This window comes from Glycine soja, chromosome 6 (assembly GCF_004193775.1).
Source record: "Glycine soja cultivar W05 chromosome 6, ASM419377v2, whole genome shotgun sequence".
Classification (NCBI taxonomy): domain Eukaryota; kingdom Viridiplantae; phylum Streptophyta; class Magnoliopsida; order Fabales; family Fabaceae; genus Glycine; species Glycine soja.
The window spans coordinates 38,390,150-38,411,630 of NC_041007.1; the positions used below are offsets into that span (position 1 = coordinate 38,390,150).

The 21,481-nt window shown below is 31.0% G+C and overlaps 2 protein-coding genes across 2 annotated transcripts; both read left to right on the top strand.

Moving 5' to 3' along the window:
- The first annotated feature begins 715 nt into the window (after positions 1-715).
- On the top strand, positions 716-2,511 carry LOC114414359. The gene is made up of 4 exons (XM_028378619.1): positions 716-942; positions 1,062-1,170; positions 1,282-1,422; positions 2,302-2,511. Exons 1-4 carry the CDS (start codon positions 923-925, stop codon positions 2,479-2,481), a joined length of 450 nt encoding a protein of 149 aa, XP_028234420.1. The 5' UTR covers positions 716-922; the 3' UTR covers positions 2,482-2,511.
- Positions 2,512-13,969: 11,458 nt separating this feature from the next.
- LOC114416200 (actin-related protein 4A-like) lies at positions 13,970-14,733 on the top strand. The gene is made up of 5 exons (XM_028381063.1): positions 13,970-13,982; positions 14,068-14,154; positions 14,243-14,382; positions 14,475-14,548; positions 14,673-14,733. The coding sequence occupies exons 1-5, from the start codon at positions 13,970-13,972 to the stop codon at positions 14,731-14,733; spliced, it is 375 nt and encodes a 124-aa protein (XP_028236864.1).
- The last annotated feature ends 6,748 nt before the right edge of the window (positions 14,734-21,481 follow it).

A 21,481-nucleotide genomic window follows, 5' to 3' on the forward strand; every position in this document is an offset into this window, starting at 1 on the left:
CATATAGTAATATGTTTATTGTTATTTTGCTTTTCACTTTGCAGAACTACATTGGAGAGAAAAGTGGCCTTAATGAAAAACTTGGTTGGACCTAAAGTGTAATTTGAAGAGGCTTTATGAGTGAGGTTTGGCTAATTTGCTCGCACTGCACTATATCCTTCCTAACTTTTTTTCTTTTTTCAAGAAAAAATCTCAAGACTTGACTTATAATCTGTGTTTGGCTATGAAATGAAATTTAAAATAAATAACTTTAAGTTGTTAGGATTTGAAGAAATAAGAAATTGTTTGTATGCAGCTTCGAGACCTACTAACACAGAACAAGTTCATGTAAAAAAGAATATTGATAAGAAAAGGTAAACACATATACTTCACTTTCTAATTAGGTTTGAATAGCTGGGAATTTGTGAGTAATTTAGAGAATGAAAAACATGCTTACATATGTTTAAGAATTATCAACAAGCAGAGTATGAGAAGACAAACTAACAAGTTCAGGCATGGGGACTTTCAAGATTTACTACTGATTGTGCCTCGAGTAATTGGAGATCCAGTTTAGGAACATATTTTTTACTTCTCTGATGTTTGAATAATACAGCTATTGATATATAGACAAAGAGGAATAGAAATATGCTGTAATGAGGAAACAAATCAGGAAACAATGAATAGCCTATCATCTTATCATAATTCAGATTTTATTCAAATATGATTCTAAACACATTTATTACAAAATATTTTTTATCTCGTACAATGGTGTATTTTCCTCCTCTCTCTTTTTTTTTTTTGAATCATTTTCTTATTCCATTATTAACATGTTTAGTTGTTCTTTGCACTTTGTACAGGGACTGTTTTCTTATAACAAGTATCTTTGCTTCTTATAAGGAGGGTACATGCCACTGGTTGACTAGTGAAGAAAAACTTGGATATAATGGGAATCGGTTCTCGAAGGTCTAATATTCATAGATGGCTAATATTGTTTATGTTGTTTGTTTTATTAAGAGATTTTTTATCTTCTATTTAACATCATAAAGTCTGATCAATTGACATTTGCATCTTGTTGGCTGCAGTTCTACCAATAGAAAACCAAGTGATAGTATGAGGCTTATTATGACAACTTTTGTTGGAATAGTTTTTGGCTTCTTTATCGGAGTATCATTTCCAGTATTGACTACAAAGGTGCAGGCTTTTAGCATCTTCTTGTTAGGCATACCTTGTCCCTTGGCAATTGATGATACAATGTTGTTGGACTTAATAATGGAACTCTAATGGTGCTTTAACAATTTGCAGTTGAATCTCCCATCCAGCCTGCTTCCTGCCATTGATATTTCTTACATTCAAGAGAAATATACATGTGGCAATGCACCGTCTTTTGTGAAGAATAATAACAACATCTCACCAAAGCATCAATTAATAAATGATACATTGAAGGTACACATCTCATGTCATCCTTGTGAACGATATTAAAGTTGTTGGATTCAAGTTAATTTCTGTACAACTTCTTTCATTGAGAAGGAAAAAGATTTTAATTGAATAATGTAGTTGGAAAAGGTTTCATAATCTCATCAAAGATTCATGTGCATTATTTGTTGAATGAAGGATGGTAAAGAAAGTGGGATAAGTAAGTGGGCCAGATGAATGAAGTAAATTTTATCAATTGATGTTAGTTTACAATTTTAAGAACCATGCTTTAATGGGTTGTAGTGGGTAGGCTCTTAAGATTAAGTAGATGGATTTTGAGGAGAGGTGCTGGAGTTATTCATTTCTGTTATTAGTCTTTTGCTTACCTTTTATTTATTTATTTAATCCAAAGGAAATACTGTTGTAGTAACAAACTAGAGTAAAATTGGCCGACTTTCTTTTACCTAGATCTTCCTTTCAGTTTCAGTCATGCAATAGAATGCTAAGCCCAAATTTATCATCAAGCATCGAGTAATTTTATCAAATCCAAAAATTGTAAAGCTCTCTGTCTCTCTTGCTTTTACACACACAAACTATTTCACCATCAACAATCTAGACAAGTTGAAATGTAGAAACAAAAATTCCTTATGAACAGAAATAGGGTGCTTTTATTAATTGCTAAAATATTGATTCAAATGTAAGGAAGAGAGTAAGAAATTACTGCTAGGGTGATGTTGCAAAATTGGAAAAATAAAATAAGATCAAGCACATGACAACAATGAGTTTTGACTCGTGCTTCTTTTGTTAACAGCTTTTGAGAATTATTTTGTATTATTTAATATTGGGAAAATGATTTGTTAAAGGCTGAATAATGATTGTTGCATATTCTCTTGATTCTCTACATTGCAGATATGGGTTCCATCAAATCCAAGAGGTGCAAAAAGATTACTTCCTGAGATTATTGAAGCTGAGACGGACTTATATTTGCGTAGATTGTGGGGTCAGCCCAGTGAGGAGTGTATCCTAAAACAATTTTCTTTTTCCTTTTTTTTATTCTATTTTTGGGAGTGTATGGGGGTTGAAACATAGAAAAAATATATTTAAGAATTTTTTCGCTCTCATTCTAATTAAATCAATCCCAAAATTAATTTAACAGGTCTCTCAAATACTTCATCTGCTTCAAGAACTATTTTATCATAATAGGAGTTAAAAGTCAACCACTAATATATTTCTAACTCAAATAGTTGTTACTAAAGTTAAAGTTAAAATAGATTTGAAACATCTAAAATATTTGAATAAATATTTATGATTATTTATTATGATCATTGTTGTAATTAATAAAATAATTTTTTTATTAAATAATATATTCTTGTCAAAAGAGTTAATTAGTTATAGTTATGAATCGTATGGTTTGTTAACCATTTTACAAGGGTCTGACTGAAAAAAGGAATAATGTTTTCTTGATTTTTTGAAAGATAAATACCTTCAATGAAGTAAAAAATGAAAAGGGCTAATCATAATTTGAAATAAATGGAGTACATCACAATTTTATTTATGTTATGTGTATTATTAAATAAATAATCTTTTCTAAAACATCCCAAATAGAGAATTAATCTTCATATGTTCTTTTTGCATGCATAGAAAAATACATCTAAATACAAATTATGGTCAATACACTAATTAATTGAAATCTTAATCCATATATATATATATATATATATATATATATATATATATATATATATATATATTATTCATTCACTTAGATATTAAGCATTGATTTCAACATGATTCAACATATTTTTGTTGAAGGTGGCCAACTCCTTCAAACTTCAAAGAAGTGCTTTTATAGGATTCTTAAAACTACAAAAATTGAAATTAATTTTAAAAAAATACATTCTAAGACGATTGTCCTTATGACCGTCTTAGAATGTGGTACATTCTAAGATGGTCCTGGGCAGGAACCCGTCTTAGAATGTTATACATTCTACAATGGTTCAATACAACTATCGTCGTAGACGTCCACACTTTCTACGATGCCTGATACGACGACGGTCGATAACCGATGTTATAGGCTACAAATAACCGATGTAGTAGGCTTTCATTGTAGTAGTGTTAACAAGAGAAATTGGAGAAGCAGAGATCTTGGAGGATCAATCATCAATGGCTGTGAAAGTTTATATTGTGTATGCCCTTTTCAACGCTTATTGTTTTAACTAACAATTGATCCTTTTTGTGGTGTGTGATCTTGTGATGTTTGTTTTAATTTCATGGCCAAGATGGATTTTATTTTCTCATTGGAAAAAAATGAGTTTTCTTTTATAAGTTGCAAAAAGACTACAAGAATTTGATGCTTGATAAATATGAATTTTTTTTTCATGCGTATAGATTTACAGACAAAAGACTACAACATTGACTTCAATAGTTCAATCATCTTCTTGTGTTTTATAGGATATATATCTAATGGTAAATGACAACCTTGATGCTCCTAAGAATATTGCAATTATCTTTAATGTATCTTTTTGTGATAAGTATTTCCCCCTTCCTTTTGTATTAATTCCAATAATGTTGCTCCTTTATTTCCCATTTTCATTTTATTCTCTTAGTGAATTAATCAACAAATTTATCATTACTACGCAATGGATGGAAATGTAGAAAGTTTGGCAAAGCAAGTGGAAAAAGGAGCTAACTCTATAGAAGGTGTTGAGGCCAAACTATGGCAGGCATGTGTTTAGGTTTCATAGTTATTGTAGTTCTTCTAATCCAATGCATTCCTTTTTTTTACATAGCATAAAGTTGAAGCATTAATTGCTTTTGAAGTGTAACTCAAACTCGCAGTTTTTTTTTTGAAGTAATAAAATCATTGTTCTTGCTTATGTGCTCCTTCATCACTTGAATTAAAACATTCTGCTAGCCTATGCTCCTTTATCGTGACCATATATTTTCCAAGAAGTTGCCTCCTTGTATTAGCTAATAAAGGAACAGATTAAAACAAAATTGGTTATTCTGTTATGTAGGTATATTTTTCAGTTTCTGTTATTATCTTTTCTATTAGCATTTGTGGTAGCCTTCTTGTATTAGTACATGTTTGACTAAGCTTATCTAAAAACATTTTTAGAAGAAAAAATAAAATGAGCTTTTCTATAGGCTAATATTAGTTTATTTTATTTTTTCTTTCTTAGAAGTGCTTTTAAATAAGTTTAACCAAACATACCGTTATTATATATAAAACTCTTGTACCAATCTCTTAGAATAATAAGAAGAGTATTAAGATTTGGATGCATCTTTTCTAAAACACTTCTACGAGAAAAAATAAAAAGAGAAAAGAGAATGACATTTTTTATAAATTAAAATGAACTCTCCATTAGTTAATTTGTAGAAATTATCTCATATAAATTTTCTAAAAGATGATAGAACATTTACAAATTAGCTAATAATTAATTAATATAGAGAAAATATTTTAACTTATGAAGTGTAACACCTAATTTTTTGTAAAATAAATTAAAAATATTTTTATTTAAAAATAAATAGAGTTTTAGGAGAATGATGAGGTTTTTATAATTAAATAAATAAGGAAAAATAACTTTATTAATTAAAATAATGGTTTGAAAGAAAATAAAAAAGATATTTTATTTATTCATTTGATAGGAAATAAAATAGAGTTCTTTTTTTATAAACAAATAAATAAATAAATAGAATACCATAGAGTAATATTAGGTTAGTTGTATGATGACGCTTTCTCTTCTCAAATTCGTTTTCCTTTCTCCCCTCCCAAAAACTTTTTTTTTCTCATACACCCAACCCTGTCTTAGTAAATTGATGATTTCGGGCTTGTTAACTATTGGATCGTCATGCAATTTGAACATGAGGCTCAAAAATTATTTTTCCACACACTCACCGTTGTGATTTTCGAGATAATGTCTGTGGTGGAAGAAATGTCCCTCGCACTTAGCTTTCTCTTTTTCCGCATACACTCAAACCTATCTCAGTAAAACTATGATCCGGGACTTGTTAACCGTTGGATCATTGTGAAATTTGGACCCCAGGTTAAAAATTCATTTTCGCACATGTTCATCGTTGGGATTTTTAAATTAAAGTCTGTGGAGGGAGAAATACTCATCGCATGCAGACAGTGGAGTGAAGGCTTCAATCCCTTCTCCTTCTCTCTAATGCTTGGAAACCCTACAAGAGGAAAAGCCTGAGAAATCTCAGGAAAACCACTAGAGATGTCACTATCACTACCGGAATACACACGTGAGCCCACTTAGAGGTAAGGGATGAGTTTATCGCAATTGGAGGTTAGAATGAACATGTGTAAGGATCCTTAGAGGATTAAATTAGGGTTTATTTTGGGATGTTTATTGAATTATAATTTTCCTTTATGATTATAAAAATGATATTGATGTCTTGATGTGAATTGGTCGATAAAATCGAGTGCTCTTGGTGTTTTCATGTTTTTCACTTATGATTTTGATTCACTGATTTTAATATGGTTGTGTGAAATTGTTTGATGGGTTTTACTCCCCATGTTGTGAGAAGCATTTTTCTATAAATTGTTATATTAAGATTATGAAATGGTAATTCAAATTGTGAGTAAGTGACAAATTGAACCTGTGATGAATGGTGAGATACATGTGTATTAAGATGTTGTATGTATTGAGTTGTGAGCTATGAATTGTGCAATCACATAATTGTAAGACCCTTCAAGGGTGACAAGTTTTTGCGCGACGAGTATTATGATGAGATTCACTGTGGGAACCCGACGAGTTGAATCACTTTGAGGCACAGTGAATTAAAATACAATTGAGTAGTTGTGTGTATTGCAAAGTTCATAGGTAAAGTGTATATGATTCATGAGGTGTGATAACATGCTACTTTGAGATTATACCATTGTGATTGAGACTGAGTGTATGTGATAAATTGAGTATGTATTGACTTGTAATATATGTGTGCATTAAGATGTTGTGTGGATTGAGTTGTAAGCTGTGAATCGTATAATCGCACGACTATAAGACCCTTTAAGGGTAACGAGTTAATGCGCGACAAGTATTATGATCGGAACCACTATGGGGAACCGACGAGTTTAATCACAAGCGCGACAAGATAAAATTATTTTGAGAACAATTGAGAAGTCGTGTGTTTTGTACAATTCATAGATAAGGTTTGTGTGCTAAACTATTTTCTGGGTTGGACCTGAATCATGAGGGAGAGACCCTAACAAACTCTTCGGAGCCTAGGCCTTGGGGGTAAATATACCTGGTTTCAGTGCTCTTTTAAGCCTGTGTTGATCCCACATGGTTGGAGTATTCTCGCAAAACAACGTGACCCTGATTGGTCTCCCTATGATTTTACCTGGTGAGAGTAACTTGACTTACTAGTGTGTGGTTTGTCTTGTCATGTATTCTTAGGCGCCCGACGAGGTTTTTCACTGACATGGCACCACATTGCATATAGGATTGAGTTTTAGTGTATCTGTTGCATAACGCTTGTTTATTGATTTAGTGATATTGTGTTTTGATCCTTGAGTACGTGAATGATGTAAAAATGAATGAGACGTGTTATGTTGTGATGTGATGTTACACAAAAAAGTGGTGTAATGACGTGAGTTATGTTTAAGTAAGTTGTATTTCGTTTATATGATATGTATATCTACATGTTGTCTTGTTTCTCTCTATTAGTTAGGAATGTGATAACTCACTCCTCGTGTGTTGTTTGTGTTTGGATCTTGTGATGATCTCAAACTTTGTGTTCACGAGAGTAGATGATTAGCTGAATTGCTTTAAGGAACCTTGTGCTGAAGGACGTCGGGACACAATGCTCTAATAGGATGTGACATTGAGGCATAAGTTTTGTTTAATTACATGATGTTTTGAGCCAAAAAATGTTTCTGACAAGTTTTATTTGGTAATAGTGAAGTGAATGTGAACCTTTTACCCTTTTGAAATGATTTTATTTAAATGTGTTTTAAAAACTTGTAATTAATTCTGATTAATTATTCTTTTTATTATTAGTACATATATGTGTAGGGTAGAGGGTGTCACATGAAGAAATTCTTTTAATTTTTTCTTCTTATTTTTTTTCCTAGAAGTACTTCTAGACAACCTTATCCAAACAAAACTTTATCCAATTCATTTTCTCTCTTCCAATTACAATACCTTGGTTTTATTGAACACAAAAACAAGTACTTGAAACATTATCAACCGAGGAACTTGCTAAACTGGGTGAACCAACCAAGGCCAAAATCAATACCCTAAATAAGCTTTCTAAGGCTGATGGTTTTTTCTTTGGTTTCCCAATAACATTTGGAAATATGGTTGCTCAAGTTAAGGCTTTCATAGATGCAACTGGAGATCTAGGGAAAGTAGAACAGCTTGCTGACAAGCCTACTGGAATCTTCATCACCACCCGTTGCCAAGGTGGCGGAAAAGAGACAATGTAAGACCCTTATTTGTATTTGTAATTTTTGGATCAATTCCTAAAATTAATGAAAACGGTTTAAATATCTTTTTAGTATGTCAAATTTGAACCAAGTTTGCTTTTTGATCTCCCATATTTAAAAGTGATTTTTATTCTATGTAATTTGAAAATAATCAATCCACTTTTGTTATTGTGATCATTTTGAGGTACATTTGAATAAACTTGATTCAAAAACACTTATTGAAGAAGAAAATAAGAAGAAGAAAATAAAAAAGTTTCTCCATATGCTACCAGTTAGCTTATGCATTAGCTAACTTGTAGAAATTCTTTAATATTAGCTTATCTAAATTTTGATTTTTAGCTTATGATAAAATTTATTTCATTTTATCTTATTATTTTTTTCTCTATAAGTAGTTTTAGAGAAGCTTATCCTAACATATCCTTAGTCTTACATTTTTTTTAGCAAAAAAGAGGTTGAGCAAGATTTTAGAGGTTGAAGTGATTCAAACTAGGTTGACAAGTTTTTAGAGGTTGAAGTGATATAGGTTGACACCCCCAACGACCACAACCATGACAAAACAAAGTAGAAAGCACTACTTGAATCTAAAACTAAGAAGAGCTTGCCTATCCTAAAATTGGGGGTCGAGTCTCACCAACAAAATCCAAATCTTTCATGACCAATCCAAACTAAAATAATTAAAGCTCAAACACCAATAAAAAAACATTTCCCTTTAATTTTTATAAAACAAAAAAATCATATATTCTTAAAGAAAATTACACATGTTAGCAAAAAGATCCAATATATAATTCTCTCATTTAAAATATAAATATTTTTCTAAAATTTATTTTATGCTCCACTTCTCGTTGCACCAATCCTGAATTCCAACTATGCTACTACCACAAAAAGCCATAGTATATGTACAACATATGAACTATTTTCAAATTAGACGGAATAAAATAATCACTTCTCGTTGTCCAAATTTAAAGGATAAAAAAGATATTAAAGCATAAAAATGTATTAATAATTATGAGAAATTGTGTTATATCTATGACAGACTTGCTACAATCACTCGGCTGGAAAAGCATAGAATGATATATGTTTCAACAAAAATTGGATACACATATTGTACTAGCGTTCATGGAGATCGAGGTGGAAGAGAAAGGCGAAAGTACATATGGTGCAGGAAGTTATAGTGGAAGGGGTGACAAATAGGTCAAAGTTAGAGGATGCATTCCAGCGAGGGGTTTGTATTGCTGTCATCACAAAGATGTTCAAGCAAGCTGCTGCTGCATAATGTTGGAGGGGATGCACCAAAACATTGTTATTGAAAATTGTTGCTTATGTTTTTTAGTTCTGAAATGTGTATACTATTGAGTTCTGTTTACACTACTACAAAAAACACTTTCTACGTCGGTTATTTTACACATTCTACGTCGGTTATTAATCGTCATTGTAGGAGATGTCGTAGAAAGTGAAGAGTACCCTTCTAAGACGGTTCTTAGGTAAGAACCGTCTTAAGACGGTATACTTTCTAATATGGTTTTTCAGATAATTGTCTTAGAATGCATTTTTAAAAAAATTAAAAAATGCTAATAAATGTCCTAAAGACAAGACACCATTAAAAAAGAAAAATAAATAGAAACACCTCTAGTGAAGTAAATACCAATGAAAAAAAAAGAAACAAACTTCCAATCTAACAAAAATTAAATGGATTTTAAATTTGCAGTGCAACAAAAAAAATTGTAGTATACTTTCAGTACCTCATCATTGTCTCCTACATCGCCCTCATTCTCTCATTTGCTCCATCGCCTTTATTCTCTCATTTGTAGTGCTTCATCGCTCTCACCCAATTAGCATTCTGGTCAAGAAACTTACAAATGCAAGTGGCAGTAGCATCAATAGAAATGGACAAAGACAACCTTCTTAAGCACCTAACCATAGGGTATAAGAAAAAGGCATGGATCCATGCAAAAAGATAGGATATAAATTAAAACTTGCAAATGATTTTGTTGAAGTGTTTCATATCATATGAAATTTACATGTGGGTCAGGCATCTTTCCTTGGTTTAAATTATAATTATAATTAGATTTAATAATAAAGCTTATCCATGCAATGCACTCTAGCTATTTGAGACTATAATTTCATGAACTTATGCTATTGTACGTAGGTTATATTATACTTTTTTTACAGAAAGGTTATATATATTATACTTAACCACACTAATAAGTTATAATATTCTTTTTTTATCTCTTTTTATTATATTATTTATTTTATCTCACATTTTTTTCCCGTCTTATTCCTCTCTTTTGTTGTATAAACATAATTTTTCATGAAAAAGAAGAATATTCGTGAATATGTGTTTCAACAAATACAATATTAGATGAAGATCACAAATAATCAAATTAACAATGTTCTTAGCACTAAGTGACATAAACTACAATAAACAACCTAGGATGAGGTCGGAGGTAATTCAATTATAATTAATTGAAAGCCTTAAATTAATCCCTCCAAGTTTGGATCTATATATATTAGCTGGATACCATAATATGTATGAGTGGATAAAGAAAGAAGAGGAAAACAAAACACCTACTGCTTGTAGGTTCACTGAAATACAATGTCATGTGTTCACTGAAAAACAATGTTACAAGCTAAAAAACATCGGTAACATTGACTTAGCATAATCACTCCCTCAAAACATGGGCTATATATCACCTAGTACAGCTTGACTATAATGGTTTCAAATTAGAAAATATATATAAAAAAGATGCAAAACGAAAAGGAAAGAACATACCTGAAACATGGTAAGCAGTGCAGAGATCTCATTGAGTTCAGTCCTAAGCCACTCCACCTTTCTCATCAACTCACTTGTGTAACGAATCACGCTCTCCTTTAACCGATTGCATGTAAAAATGAAGGGACAAAAGTGATGAAACCAATTCCACGATGCATTTTGGAGCCTTGATCCTGTTGGAAAAAATGGAAAATTATCGATAGTTAAGAAAAGTGTATAGCATGCATAAGTTTTGACAAATTATTTTTACAACTAAATGTGAATTCAACAGCATGCATACAAAAAAAAAAAAAAAAGATGCAAACTACATTTAAATTCTGCATGAATAACCATCACAGGGAGGAAAGAACCTTTGGCATGCTGTTATTTCACCATATTTCTCAAAATAACTGCAAGAAAAAGAAAAATATAAGAAATGTTATGAGACTACCATAGAAACTTCATTGTATACATTCAATATAAGAAAATATTACTAAAGGAAAAAAACTCGTCAATGTGGATTATTGTAATGAAGATACTACATACTCATATACCTTCCGAAAGTAGCTTCTGTTACTAATTATGGAATCTTAGCTACAAATATTTCAGTAACTTTTTTTTACTGGTGCTCTCATTTCCTCCTTTAATATGAAAGCATTACAAAATAAATAGTAGAATGAAAATATCTGGCTATTTTATTGTATATAAAAACTAAACCAGGCACGAAGCATACTAGATTTCAAGTTTCAAACAAAAATTTTGTTATAACCTTTGGTGTTGCCACTTTGACTTCTAGCGTCCTATTACCAAGAATATGCTCACTTGATAGTACTTCCTATAGCCACAATGTCATCAAAATCACCAGGAGAACGAGAAGAAAAAGGTGACCATAACCCTTTGATATAATATTTTGACAATAAGGAACCATTTTGACCATCAAAATTCGGATTTTTCACTCTTTGCTACAATCTCTGTCGTCGTCACTATCGGTTCTAGAAACTTCCGCAAAAGAAGGTGGAATCTCTGGAGTCTCAAATCAGATCTCTTGTATGACACAGTGGGGGCACGTGACAGCTGCCCCTTCATCCAGGGTCCGAAACCCGACCCGATTCGATTTGGGTCCTCCATGAGAGGTGCGAGCGTCTCCCTAAGGGGGCGGAGGTTGACGAATCTCACAACGAAGGAGTGTGGACAAGAGTTGCACTTCTAGTGGCGAAGGAGGCCCGTGATGAGGGTGACGTTCGGGCGAGAACGCTAGGCGGAGAGAACGCAGGGAATTGGTAGAAGATTTGGGCGTGAGAAACAAAGAGTCACACATTCACAGATATGGCCCAACATTCATAGATCTAGTTCAGCAGTCGCAGATCTGGAAGGTCATTGTGTCAAAAGAAGCTACATTGTAGAAGGTGGGTGGGAACTAGAAGGAAGAACCAAAACGATGAACGAGAGAGGGCGGGAGAGTGAGGAACGAAAGAAGAGAGGCGACATAAAAATTAAAATAAGTGCTTCTAAGACGGTTCTGTAAGGTTTTTAAGAAAACCATCTTAGAATGACAAATCATTCTAAGACGGTTCTGTAAGGTTTTTATGAAAATTGTCTTAGAATGATTATCATTCTAAGACGGTATTTGCAAAACCGTCGTACAATGGTAGTTTCCAAGGCGGTTCTCGTAAAATCGTCTTCGTTGAAAAACTCGTATTTACAAAATTGTCACAGTCCTATATACTAACACGGTTTTAGGGAACCGTCGTCAAAAAGCGTCGTAAAAAATTATTTTTTTAGTAGTGTTAGGTTTTTGCATGTCTTTGATTATTTCTATTTAAAAAGAAAAAATGTTGGTAGTAACATTTTTTTTATTATACGTGTGGAGCATTATTGGTTATTCCCTCACATGTGATAAAGATTGCCAAGGTGGAAGAAATTTATCTGAGAATATATGCATGTGTGCAATTCTCATTGTAGCTTTAGTGTATTAAGGTGAATTTTATAGATAAGCAATGCATATTAGCATGGACGAATTCAGAAATCAAATAAAGGGGCTGAAAAATTTAAAATAAATATTAAATAAAATTCAAATTGCAATAAACTAATAGTTTAATTAAATGTATCGAATATTTTATTTTAGCGTGTAGGTCGTTCCTTGTGAGGTAGCAAGGTAAAAAAAATGTAGCAACCTTGTGAGGTGAATATTCTAATCAATTGGAGAACTTTTTAAATCAAGAAAATTGAAAGTATTGATGGAGATTTCCAAATGTAGAAGCCGAAAACGTTATATTTATAGGTTGATATGGTCCAACTTTTATGTAAACTCTATGAATCTTGTCAAGTTGGTCAACAAGATATTGCCAAATAGAACAACATTTTTCTTGGATCTTTCTCTAATAATGGGATATCAACTTCTTCTATCCTAGGAACCTTGAATGACGGCAAAGGAGCCTGAGAATGAGGAGTTTCAACTTCATTAGTTTCTAGATCCTTCTCTTGCTTATCACTTAAAATATCCACGAAAAGAAGATCCATATTCCTCTCTGCAATAATTAAAAAAAAAAAACTTAAAAGAAATCTAAACTAAACATCATATACATTTCTGAAAATGTACAGTGAAGAAAAACTGAGTGTGTGCCAATTGAGAAAACAACAGTACTTGAAGAAGGAAAGTAATTGGCAAAAAGAAAAATTTGTAGTGTTCTATGTTCACTACTAAAAAAGCATGTTTTAATATCGTTAAATCTAAGTGGGTTTTCGAAAAACTGGTGTAGAAAAATAAGCAGTGACATTTTTTAAATTAAGTTAAACTTTTGAAAGCAAGGTTCAAGGATGGTTTTTAAAAAACCATCTTGGAAAACTCTTCCCATTTATGCTTTAAATTTCATTTCTCTTTCACTTGCTTTCTCAGTCTCTCGTGGTGCATCAACTCTCTCACCCTTCCCTTTTGTGTGCTCTCCCAATCTCTCATGGCGTAGCTCTCTCACCCTTTCCCTTTCGCTTGCTCTCTCTCGTAGTTGAGCCCCAAAGCTTTCCTAGCCTTAAGGAGACCATGAACTCGAAGCCCAAAAAGAAGAAGGTAACTTACGTGCGATGAGATGCTCACGCAATCGCAATAGCGGCAACAACAAAGGTTTGTAGGGAGGAAGAGGTAGAAGATCCTATGACAGATTTGACGAGGAAGTCCGCTGCATGAGGTTGACCGAATGGAGCCACCAAGGCTGGTGTTGGATCTGCCACAAGACGATGCGAATGGCCCAACCCAAACTGTGATATGAAACTCACCATCAACGGAAACTTGAAAAGAAGCCCTTGTTCTTTATGCACTCTCCACTCTTTCCTAAGCTTGTTTCGTTGGAAATTGGAATTCAAACTCATACTCATTCTCTCCCCAAGTCATAGTCATGTATGGCGGTGGTGAATGTTCTGCTCATTATGTCTATGTATGCCCTCTTATTTCTGATTATTTTCCTTTCCGTTGTAATTTTATTTAATTTGGGAGATGAAGTATCAATAATAGTGATAAACCTGGGTTCCCACACTTGCAAAGTCGGTTATGCTGGCAAAGATGCTCCCAAGGTTGTCCTTCCCTTTGTAACTTTCTCTCATTCACCTTTTTTCATTTGCATTTTATTCTTTGTATTGTAAGAGATATCTGGAACATACATTGTCACATACTTATGTTGTTGGTGCTATTGATCACATGGACATTGATGGAATTGCTGGTATTAATGATGAGAACTCTGACAAAACCAAGGGAAAATGTAAACTTTATGTAGGATCTCAATCATTAGGATACCGCAGAGACCATATGGAGGTAACACTTCCAAATATCTATCTGTTGGGTTAGGCTTTAAATTTTAATCTCATTTCAGTTATTTTAAAATTTTTTGTTTTGATGTTGATCAGGTGATGTCACCCTTGAAGAATGGAGTTGTTGTTGACTATAATATTGTATACAACATATGGGATCATGCTTTGAGGTTGGTTCTCATTATTGATTCTGGCTATAATAGGATCATCATTTTGAGTATTTTCTTCTTCTTTTTGGTCATAAACATGATCACCATTTTCTTGATATAACATGTGTGGTTGTCAATTGTTAAGGTTCCTACCTCTTAGGAAGCTCATGACGGTTCTTTTAATATGCAGCACTCCCAAAAATTAGTCAACTATTGTATAGAGTAAAAAGAGAATACTCATGTGGTTGAGATATGATGTTGTTTATGCAAACCTCTCTTTATGTTTACTAATTTGTGTTGTATGTATAATAGTGTTTTCCATTCTTGTGTCAAATATCGTTCTCTTAGTAATTTCTACTAATTTATTTATTTGTGTATGCTTTATGCTACTATTCACTATCATTGGTTTTCAGGGAATGCCTCCTAGTCAATCCTAAAGAGCGCCCAATGCTACTATTGATTATAATTTAAACTATTGTATGTACTATACAATAGCTAATTAATTGTACAATTGTAATTCTTTTATTTTAATTTAAGGGTTAACTTAATGGATTTTGTCAGTCTTGCAAGTGTTGGATAATGACAACAATATGTATTAAGCTATCCCTTGCTTGCCATTTAGCACATATATTTACTCTTATCTCCTTGGTTACTCTTGTGTATCTTCTGGTAGTGTTGGTTTGATGTACAATATTTAACTGTTGACAGTTGGTTTTGAATGTAAGTGGCATGTTTTCTTCCCCCACCTTTTCAATTTGAAGCAATCTTTGGATATGAATATGTTGAGTCCAATTGTGAATGTTACTGGACATGCACTAAACAAGGATTCTAGCACTTTTGATTCTAATATAATCATTAAGGATGAAGAAAAAGAACTCCATGGAACCTTTAAATGCTTTGGAAGCTTAAAACTTATTTTGGAGCTTCATGAAATGAGATCAGATAATCCTGAAAAGATTGAGGTAGAGAAAGCTTTGTTGTATGTTTTCAATTTAAATGCACTTATTTTCTATTCCTGCATGTCTTAATGTACTATATAACCTGTCATTTTCTTTAGAAAATTACCAAACATATACCTATTTTGTCTTCTATGCCACTTTCTCCCACTGCAATTTTTTAATCTATTTCTCTATTCATGTCTTACTAAATCAATCATCATATTTATCAATTTATTTTTTTTCTCTCAATTTTCACTTACTAAATCAAGTGCAATTACACATTTTCTGCTGAATTTTGAAAGGGAGATTTAGGCTATTCTTTGTGGCTTTGCTGTTAGCAGGGACTCCCCTGACTCTAAAGTTTCAGCAAAGATAGTAGCAACACTTGCACCTCTTCAATTGTATATAGAAAATATCATATAGGCTATTCTACAAGGCTTCTCCAAAGAGATATAAAGGTACCTACCTATAAAATATAAATACATGTTCATTTTCTTGTCCAAAATGAACTATAATAACTAGTATTTTAATCACACCAAATGCATGGGATAAATACTTTTCCTGACTTTTTTTTATTTTTTTGTGTAAAATATGTTATCTTCAGTTTGCTAGCTGTTTTGTAAAATATGTTATCTTCATTAACTTAATATCCTCAATTTTTTTTTAAAAAAAAAAAGTTGTAAGACGAGTTTTGGGAAAACTCATCTTAAAATCCTCAATTTTTTCTAATTTAAAACAAAATATTCTAAGATTCTTCCAAAAATCATCTTAGAAAATCTATTTTCTAACATCTACCTTAGAAATTATATCTTTATAAGACAGTTTAAATATCATTGTGAAAAGTCCAAAAATCATCTTAAGATAATTTGACATTTTACGACAATGATTTCAATGACGGTTGAAATCTATCACAAAAAATTTCTTAGAATCGTCGTATAAAGTACTTTTTTTAATAGTGGTTATAAATTTTTTGCAAAATTATAAAATTTAATAATATCTTTTTTAAGTATATCTAATGTTTACATTAATTATAATTATTTTGAATATATTCAAAGATAATAGTATATTTTAAAAGTATAACTAATATTTACTTTTAAAAAAGAAAGATTGATTACAATAAAATCTTGGTACATATCTTTTACAAAATATCTATTATTATAATTATAAATTTATAATTAATATTAATGTAATTATTTTTTAAACGTATATTAATAACCTTTCGGAAGAAGGGGAGCTTAAGCCCATGGTTGTACCCTGTAAGTCCCTCACTGTGTATCATTGAAATCTGAATTGTTAGTAAACATAGGTAAAAAAATGTTTCTTTTGGTTTCAGATGTAAGCTTAAATATAAGAAAATTTTAATTAATTTTTTCTTATTTAATATTATTCTTTATTTAATTAAGGTTTTAATTTTAATGATTTTTTTATTTTTAATACCAAATTCCAATAAAGAGTAAGTTGATTTTTTAATGAATTAAATACTATTTTAGTCCATGAATTTGGGGGTTGGGGGACCTTTTATGGTCCTTGAAATTTTAAAAAAAAATTAATCCCTAAATTTTTGACAAATTATTCTTTTTAGTTCATGACATAATAAATTATCACTTTATGACCGTTTTTATCCGTCACAAAATGATTTTTAGTTTTTTGCCGTAAGAATTTTCATTTTAAAATTACCACAAAGTTTTAAAAATTGACTCAAAGTACTAAAAAATCATACATCAAGATTTATAGCTAGTACTCCATTTTCATTAAAGAATTTTGTGAAGAAAATTAGAAAAATAAAAACATGATCACATATATAATTAAACAATTCTAATCATAGCGTCCTAAGAGTATTAGTTAAAAAATATATTTCCTTATTATTTTTAAATATAATTTTTTATGATTTTTAATATATTTTTTAATTTCTTAATCAGTATCTTTAACACACTAATCAATAGATAGAGATTAGATTTAGGAAAAGAAGTTAATCTGTCAGAACGTGATAAATCAAGGTTTAAATTGTGGTTATAAGGTATCCACATTTAATGTGCAATTGTGTTTGAAATTGAATTGCCTCCAAATGAAAATCATTTACAAGTCTCTAATAATAGTATGAGACAATACTACCATATACAATTTCATAGGGATGAAAATCGATATATATTTACGGCATTAGACAATTAGTATACTTCACCAACCAAGGTCAAGAGTGATGTACCAATCATTACCCCAAATGAGCTCTTTAAGGTTGATGGTTTTGTCTTTTCTTTCCCAACAATATTTGGAATGATGGCTGCTCCATTTAAGGCTTTTCTAGAAGATCTAGGGAAAGCAGGACATCTTGCAGGCAAGTCTGCTGGATGGAATCTTCATCACCACCACTTCCCGAGTTGGTAGAAAAGAGATAGAGTAAGATCCTCTGTCTGTATTTGTAGTCTTTGGACCAATTTTTAAAATGAATGAAAAAGAGTAAGATCCTTTGTCTGTATTTGTAGTCTTTGGACCAATTCTTAAAATGAATGAAAAGAGGTTTAAATATCTTTTTGATTTCTCAAATTTGGACCAAATTTAATTTTTTTAATCTTCCATATTAAAAAGTGATTGTTCAGTCTATGTAATTTGGAAATAATCCATTTTTGGTGTTAAGACTATTTTGTTGTGAACATTTTAGGGTAAGTTTGAAGAAGCTTTTTCAAAAACACTTTTGAAGAAGAAAAAATGAAATTAGTTTTTCCATAAGTTCAATTTAGGTTATGCATAAGTTAATTTATAGAAAAGTTGATTTTTAACTCATGCATAACTAATTTTAACTTATAGAAAAAATTATTTTATTTTTTCTTATTTTATTCTCCTATAAGAAATTCTGAAAAAATTTACCTAAACAGACCCTTCCTCTTGCACTCTCGTTGAACTACAAAAAAATGACTGTTTCCAAATTAGAAGGACTCAAATAATCAAATTTAATTTAGGGGACCAAAACCAAACTTTGTCCAAATTTAAAGGATAAAAAAAGATATTTAAGCCAAAAAAATATTTGTTTTTTTATCTGCAGCCAGAAAATATATTAATTGTGTTATCTATGACAGACTTACTGAGATCAGCAATCAGGTTGGTCATGGAGTGATATATGTTCCATTCAAGAAGATCAAGGTGAAAGTACATATGGTGCAATAACTTATTCTGGAAGGGGGGCGGATATGTTAGAGTTGAGGGATGCATTCCTCCATGGGATTTATTTTGCCGAAATCACAAAGAGGCTCATGGTATCTCCTGCATAATGTTGGAGATAGTGCTATTGAAAATTGCTACTTGTGTTTTTTAGTCCTAAATGTGTTGAGTTCTGCTTTGGTTTTTGCATGCTAATGATTGTTTCTTTTCAAAAAGAGAAAAATGTTTGGTACTAAGATTTGTTTTTCTGATACATGGTGGAGCATTGGTTATTGGTATTTGTTATTTTGTATTTCCCTTTCACGAATATTGAAGCCAATAAACAAGCACTAGCACATCTTGAGCAAGAAAGAAGTTGCTAGCCCATCACTCCAGCCATTTACTAAGCAACAATGGAGAATCAATCAACAGTATGTAATCAACACTGTGAGCTACACTTCATTATTTGATCCCAAAATAATGGAATGCTGAGTTTTTTATTTTTATTTTTCCTATCATGATCATGTAACCAAACAAATTGATCAATACGTGATGATGTTGCAAAGACTTTCTCAGCACAGTAGTGGGAAAAAAAAAACCAAGTTTTTAATGAAAGGGGATGTATGTTGTAATTTTTGTGTTAATGCTAATAAGCCAATAAGCTAGCAATCCTTAAATTTTCCAGTGTTAAAGGTATTTTCACATGTTTTGACTCTTTATATTGACTATAAGATTAATTTTCGGTTGAGACTTAGTTATATTTAAAATTATTTATTTTTTTCTAAGAATGTATTCTATTAGGATCAAAATCAAGTTTTTTTCCATAAACTCAAGTGTTGTTAATTAATATATACCATTAAATTTTTAAGGATAAATTTAATTATTTATCGTATTTTTTATTACACCTAAAAATTGATGTTAGTACCTAACACAATTAATAATATTTGTAATATTATTTAAATAAATTTTGAGTTGTATAAAATAAATGATAAATATTTGTGATTTGATAAAAGTCCAGTGGTGTTGTTGTGATTTCCTCTAAATATTAGTATTATGAAAGTTAATAACTTACGCGCCAATTTGTGATTCACAGTAATATAAAAAGCCTTCTATGCTGTAGTACATAGACTTTACATTTACTCTTACATTTTAAAAATAATAATATTCAGGAGTGTAAATAATTAAAATTTATCTAAACAAAAGAATTTCAATATAATTAAAAAAAACTAACAATTATTTGAAGAAAAAAAGAAAGAAATCTAAACATAAAAGAAATTTTGAAAAATAATTGCTAATTTGAAGTTTTTGAAAATATAAAAATAAGCGGCAATAACGAATCATGTAATTGCCTTTCGAGAGAAAAAATCCAATCATGTAATAATCATGAGTCAGTTGAATAATATATATAGGGTCGAGGGTTCGCATTCCCGCTATTTCACAATTTTCAAGTTAAACTGTTTGTTTTAGTTAGCTAGATAGAAAGAGAAAGTAAAGATAAGTAGAGAGATCTTCAAGTATCGATCATCATCAATGGCTGTCAAAGTTTGTTGTGTATATGTTTTTCAACCCTTCTTTTCACTAATCATTCATTTCATTCTTTTTTGTGGTGTTCGGTTTAAAGAACAATTTAAGAATTTGATGCTTGAGATATATGATTTTTTTAATTTTTTTCATGCAAATAGACTTAAACATTAACAAAGTTACTAAAGACTAAAACGCTGACTTCAATAATCTTTTTATGTTCCTTTTCTTGATAAGCATTTCGATCCTCTTTAATTTCCCTCATGTTAGCTCAGCAAGTTTTTACGAGATTAATTTACAAGATGAAAATTTATGATTACTTTGACAGTTTCTAGGCAATGGATAGAAATATAGAAAAACTGGCAAAGGAAGTGGAAAAAGGCGCTAACTCTAAAGAAGGTGTTGAGGCCAAACTATGGCAGGCATGTGTTTAGGTTTCGTAATTAATTATTGCTTTGCCGTTCTTCTAATCCAATTCATTCATTCCCCATCTTTTCATAGCATAAAATGGAACTATTTAAGCATTGTATATCGATTTAAATAGAATGAGTTTAGTCTGTTATGTAGTATAATATTCAGTTTCTGTTATTATCTTTTCTATATAAACTCTTATATCTTTCTCTTAGAATAATAACAACAACAAGAGTATCATTTCTCAGTTACAATTGAACTCACATACCTGAAACACTATCAAATGAGGAACTTGCTAAACTGGTTGAACCCGGTAGAATGTTCAAGAGTGAGTCATGTACCAATTGTTAGCAATTTTGGGATATATATATATATATATATATATATATATATATATATATATATATATATATATATATATATATATATATATATCACATAATTAAATAAGTTAGGGCCATTATATAATTAACCAAAATATTAAAGTGATCTAATCAATATAAAAGTATGGCTAAAGACATATATCAGTCATATTATAATTTGATGAGGATCAAATCAAATTATAATTATCAAATTTGGAATAAATGATGGCAGTGACCAATCGAAGGGGTTATGATCTCATTCGTAGGGAGCAACCCGCATACTCTCTTTATCCCTGTTAGAAAAAAAATTAGAGAAAGAAAAGAAGGGCTCTCTACAATTGGAAGGTCATAAAACCAATTTTCTGATCAACCTTTCATCATCATTCCATGATGGTTAATCTAGTACGCTTTCGCATCTAGTTTTCATGATGATTTTGAGTATGAGAACACAAAGGGGTTCTATTCATCTCTCTACAGTAATTTATTTATTTATTTCTACATGAATAGAAAACATGTGGGTTAGGATTGATGATTTTCTGTTAGAATGAAATTAGGCTGATTAATTGAATCCCTATATTTGGAATTAAATC

What these genes read in the sequence shown, in the direction of transcription:
- LOC114414359 (XM_028378619.1), top strand. Translation starts at nt 923, where the DNA reads ATGGGAATCGGTTCTCGAAG. An exon ending in TTCCAGTATTGACTACAAAG is followed by an intron (nt 1,171 to 1,281) that starts GTGCAGGCTTTT and finishes AACAATTTGCAG; the next exon opens with TTGAATCTCCCATCCAGCCT. An exon ending in TAATAAATGATACATTGAAG is followed by an intron (nt 1,423 to 2,301) that starts GTACACATCTCA and finishes TCTACATTGCAG; the next exon opens with ATATGGGTTCCATCAAATCC.
- LOC114416200 (XM_028381063.1), top strand. An exon ending in TGCTCCCAAGGTTGTCCTTC is followed by an intron (nt 14,155 to 14,242) that starts CCTTTGTAACTT and finishes CATTGTCACATA; the next exon opens with CTTATGTTGTTGGTGCTATT. An exon ending in ACCGCAGAGACCATATGGAG is followed by an intron (nt 14,383 to 14,474) that starts GTAACACTTCCA and finishes GATGTTGATCAG; the next exon opens with GTGATGTCACCCTTGAAGAA.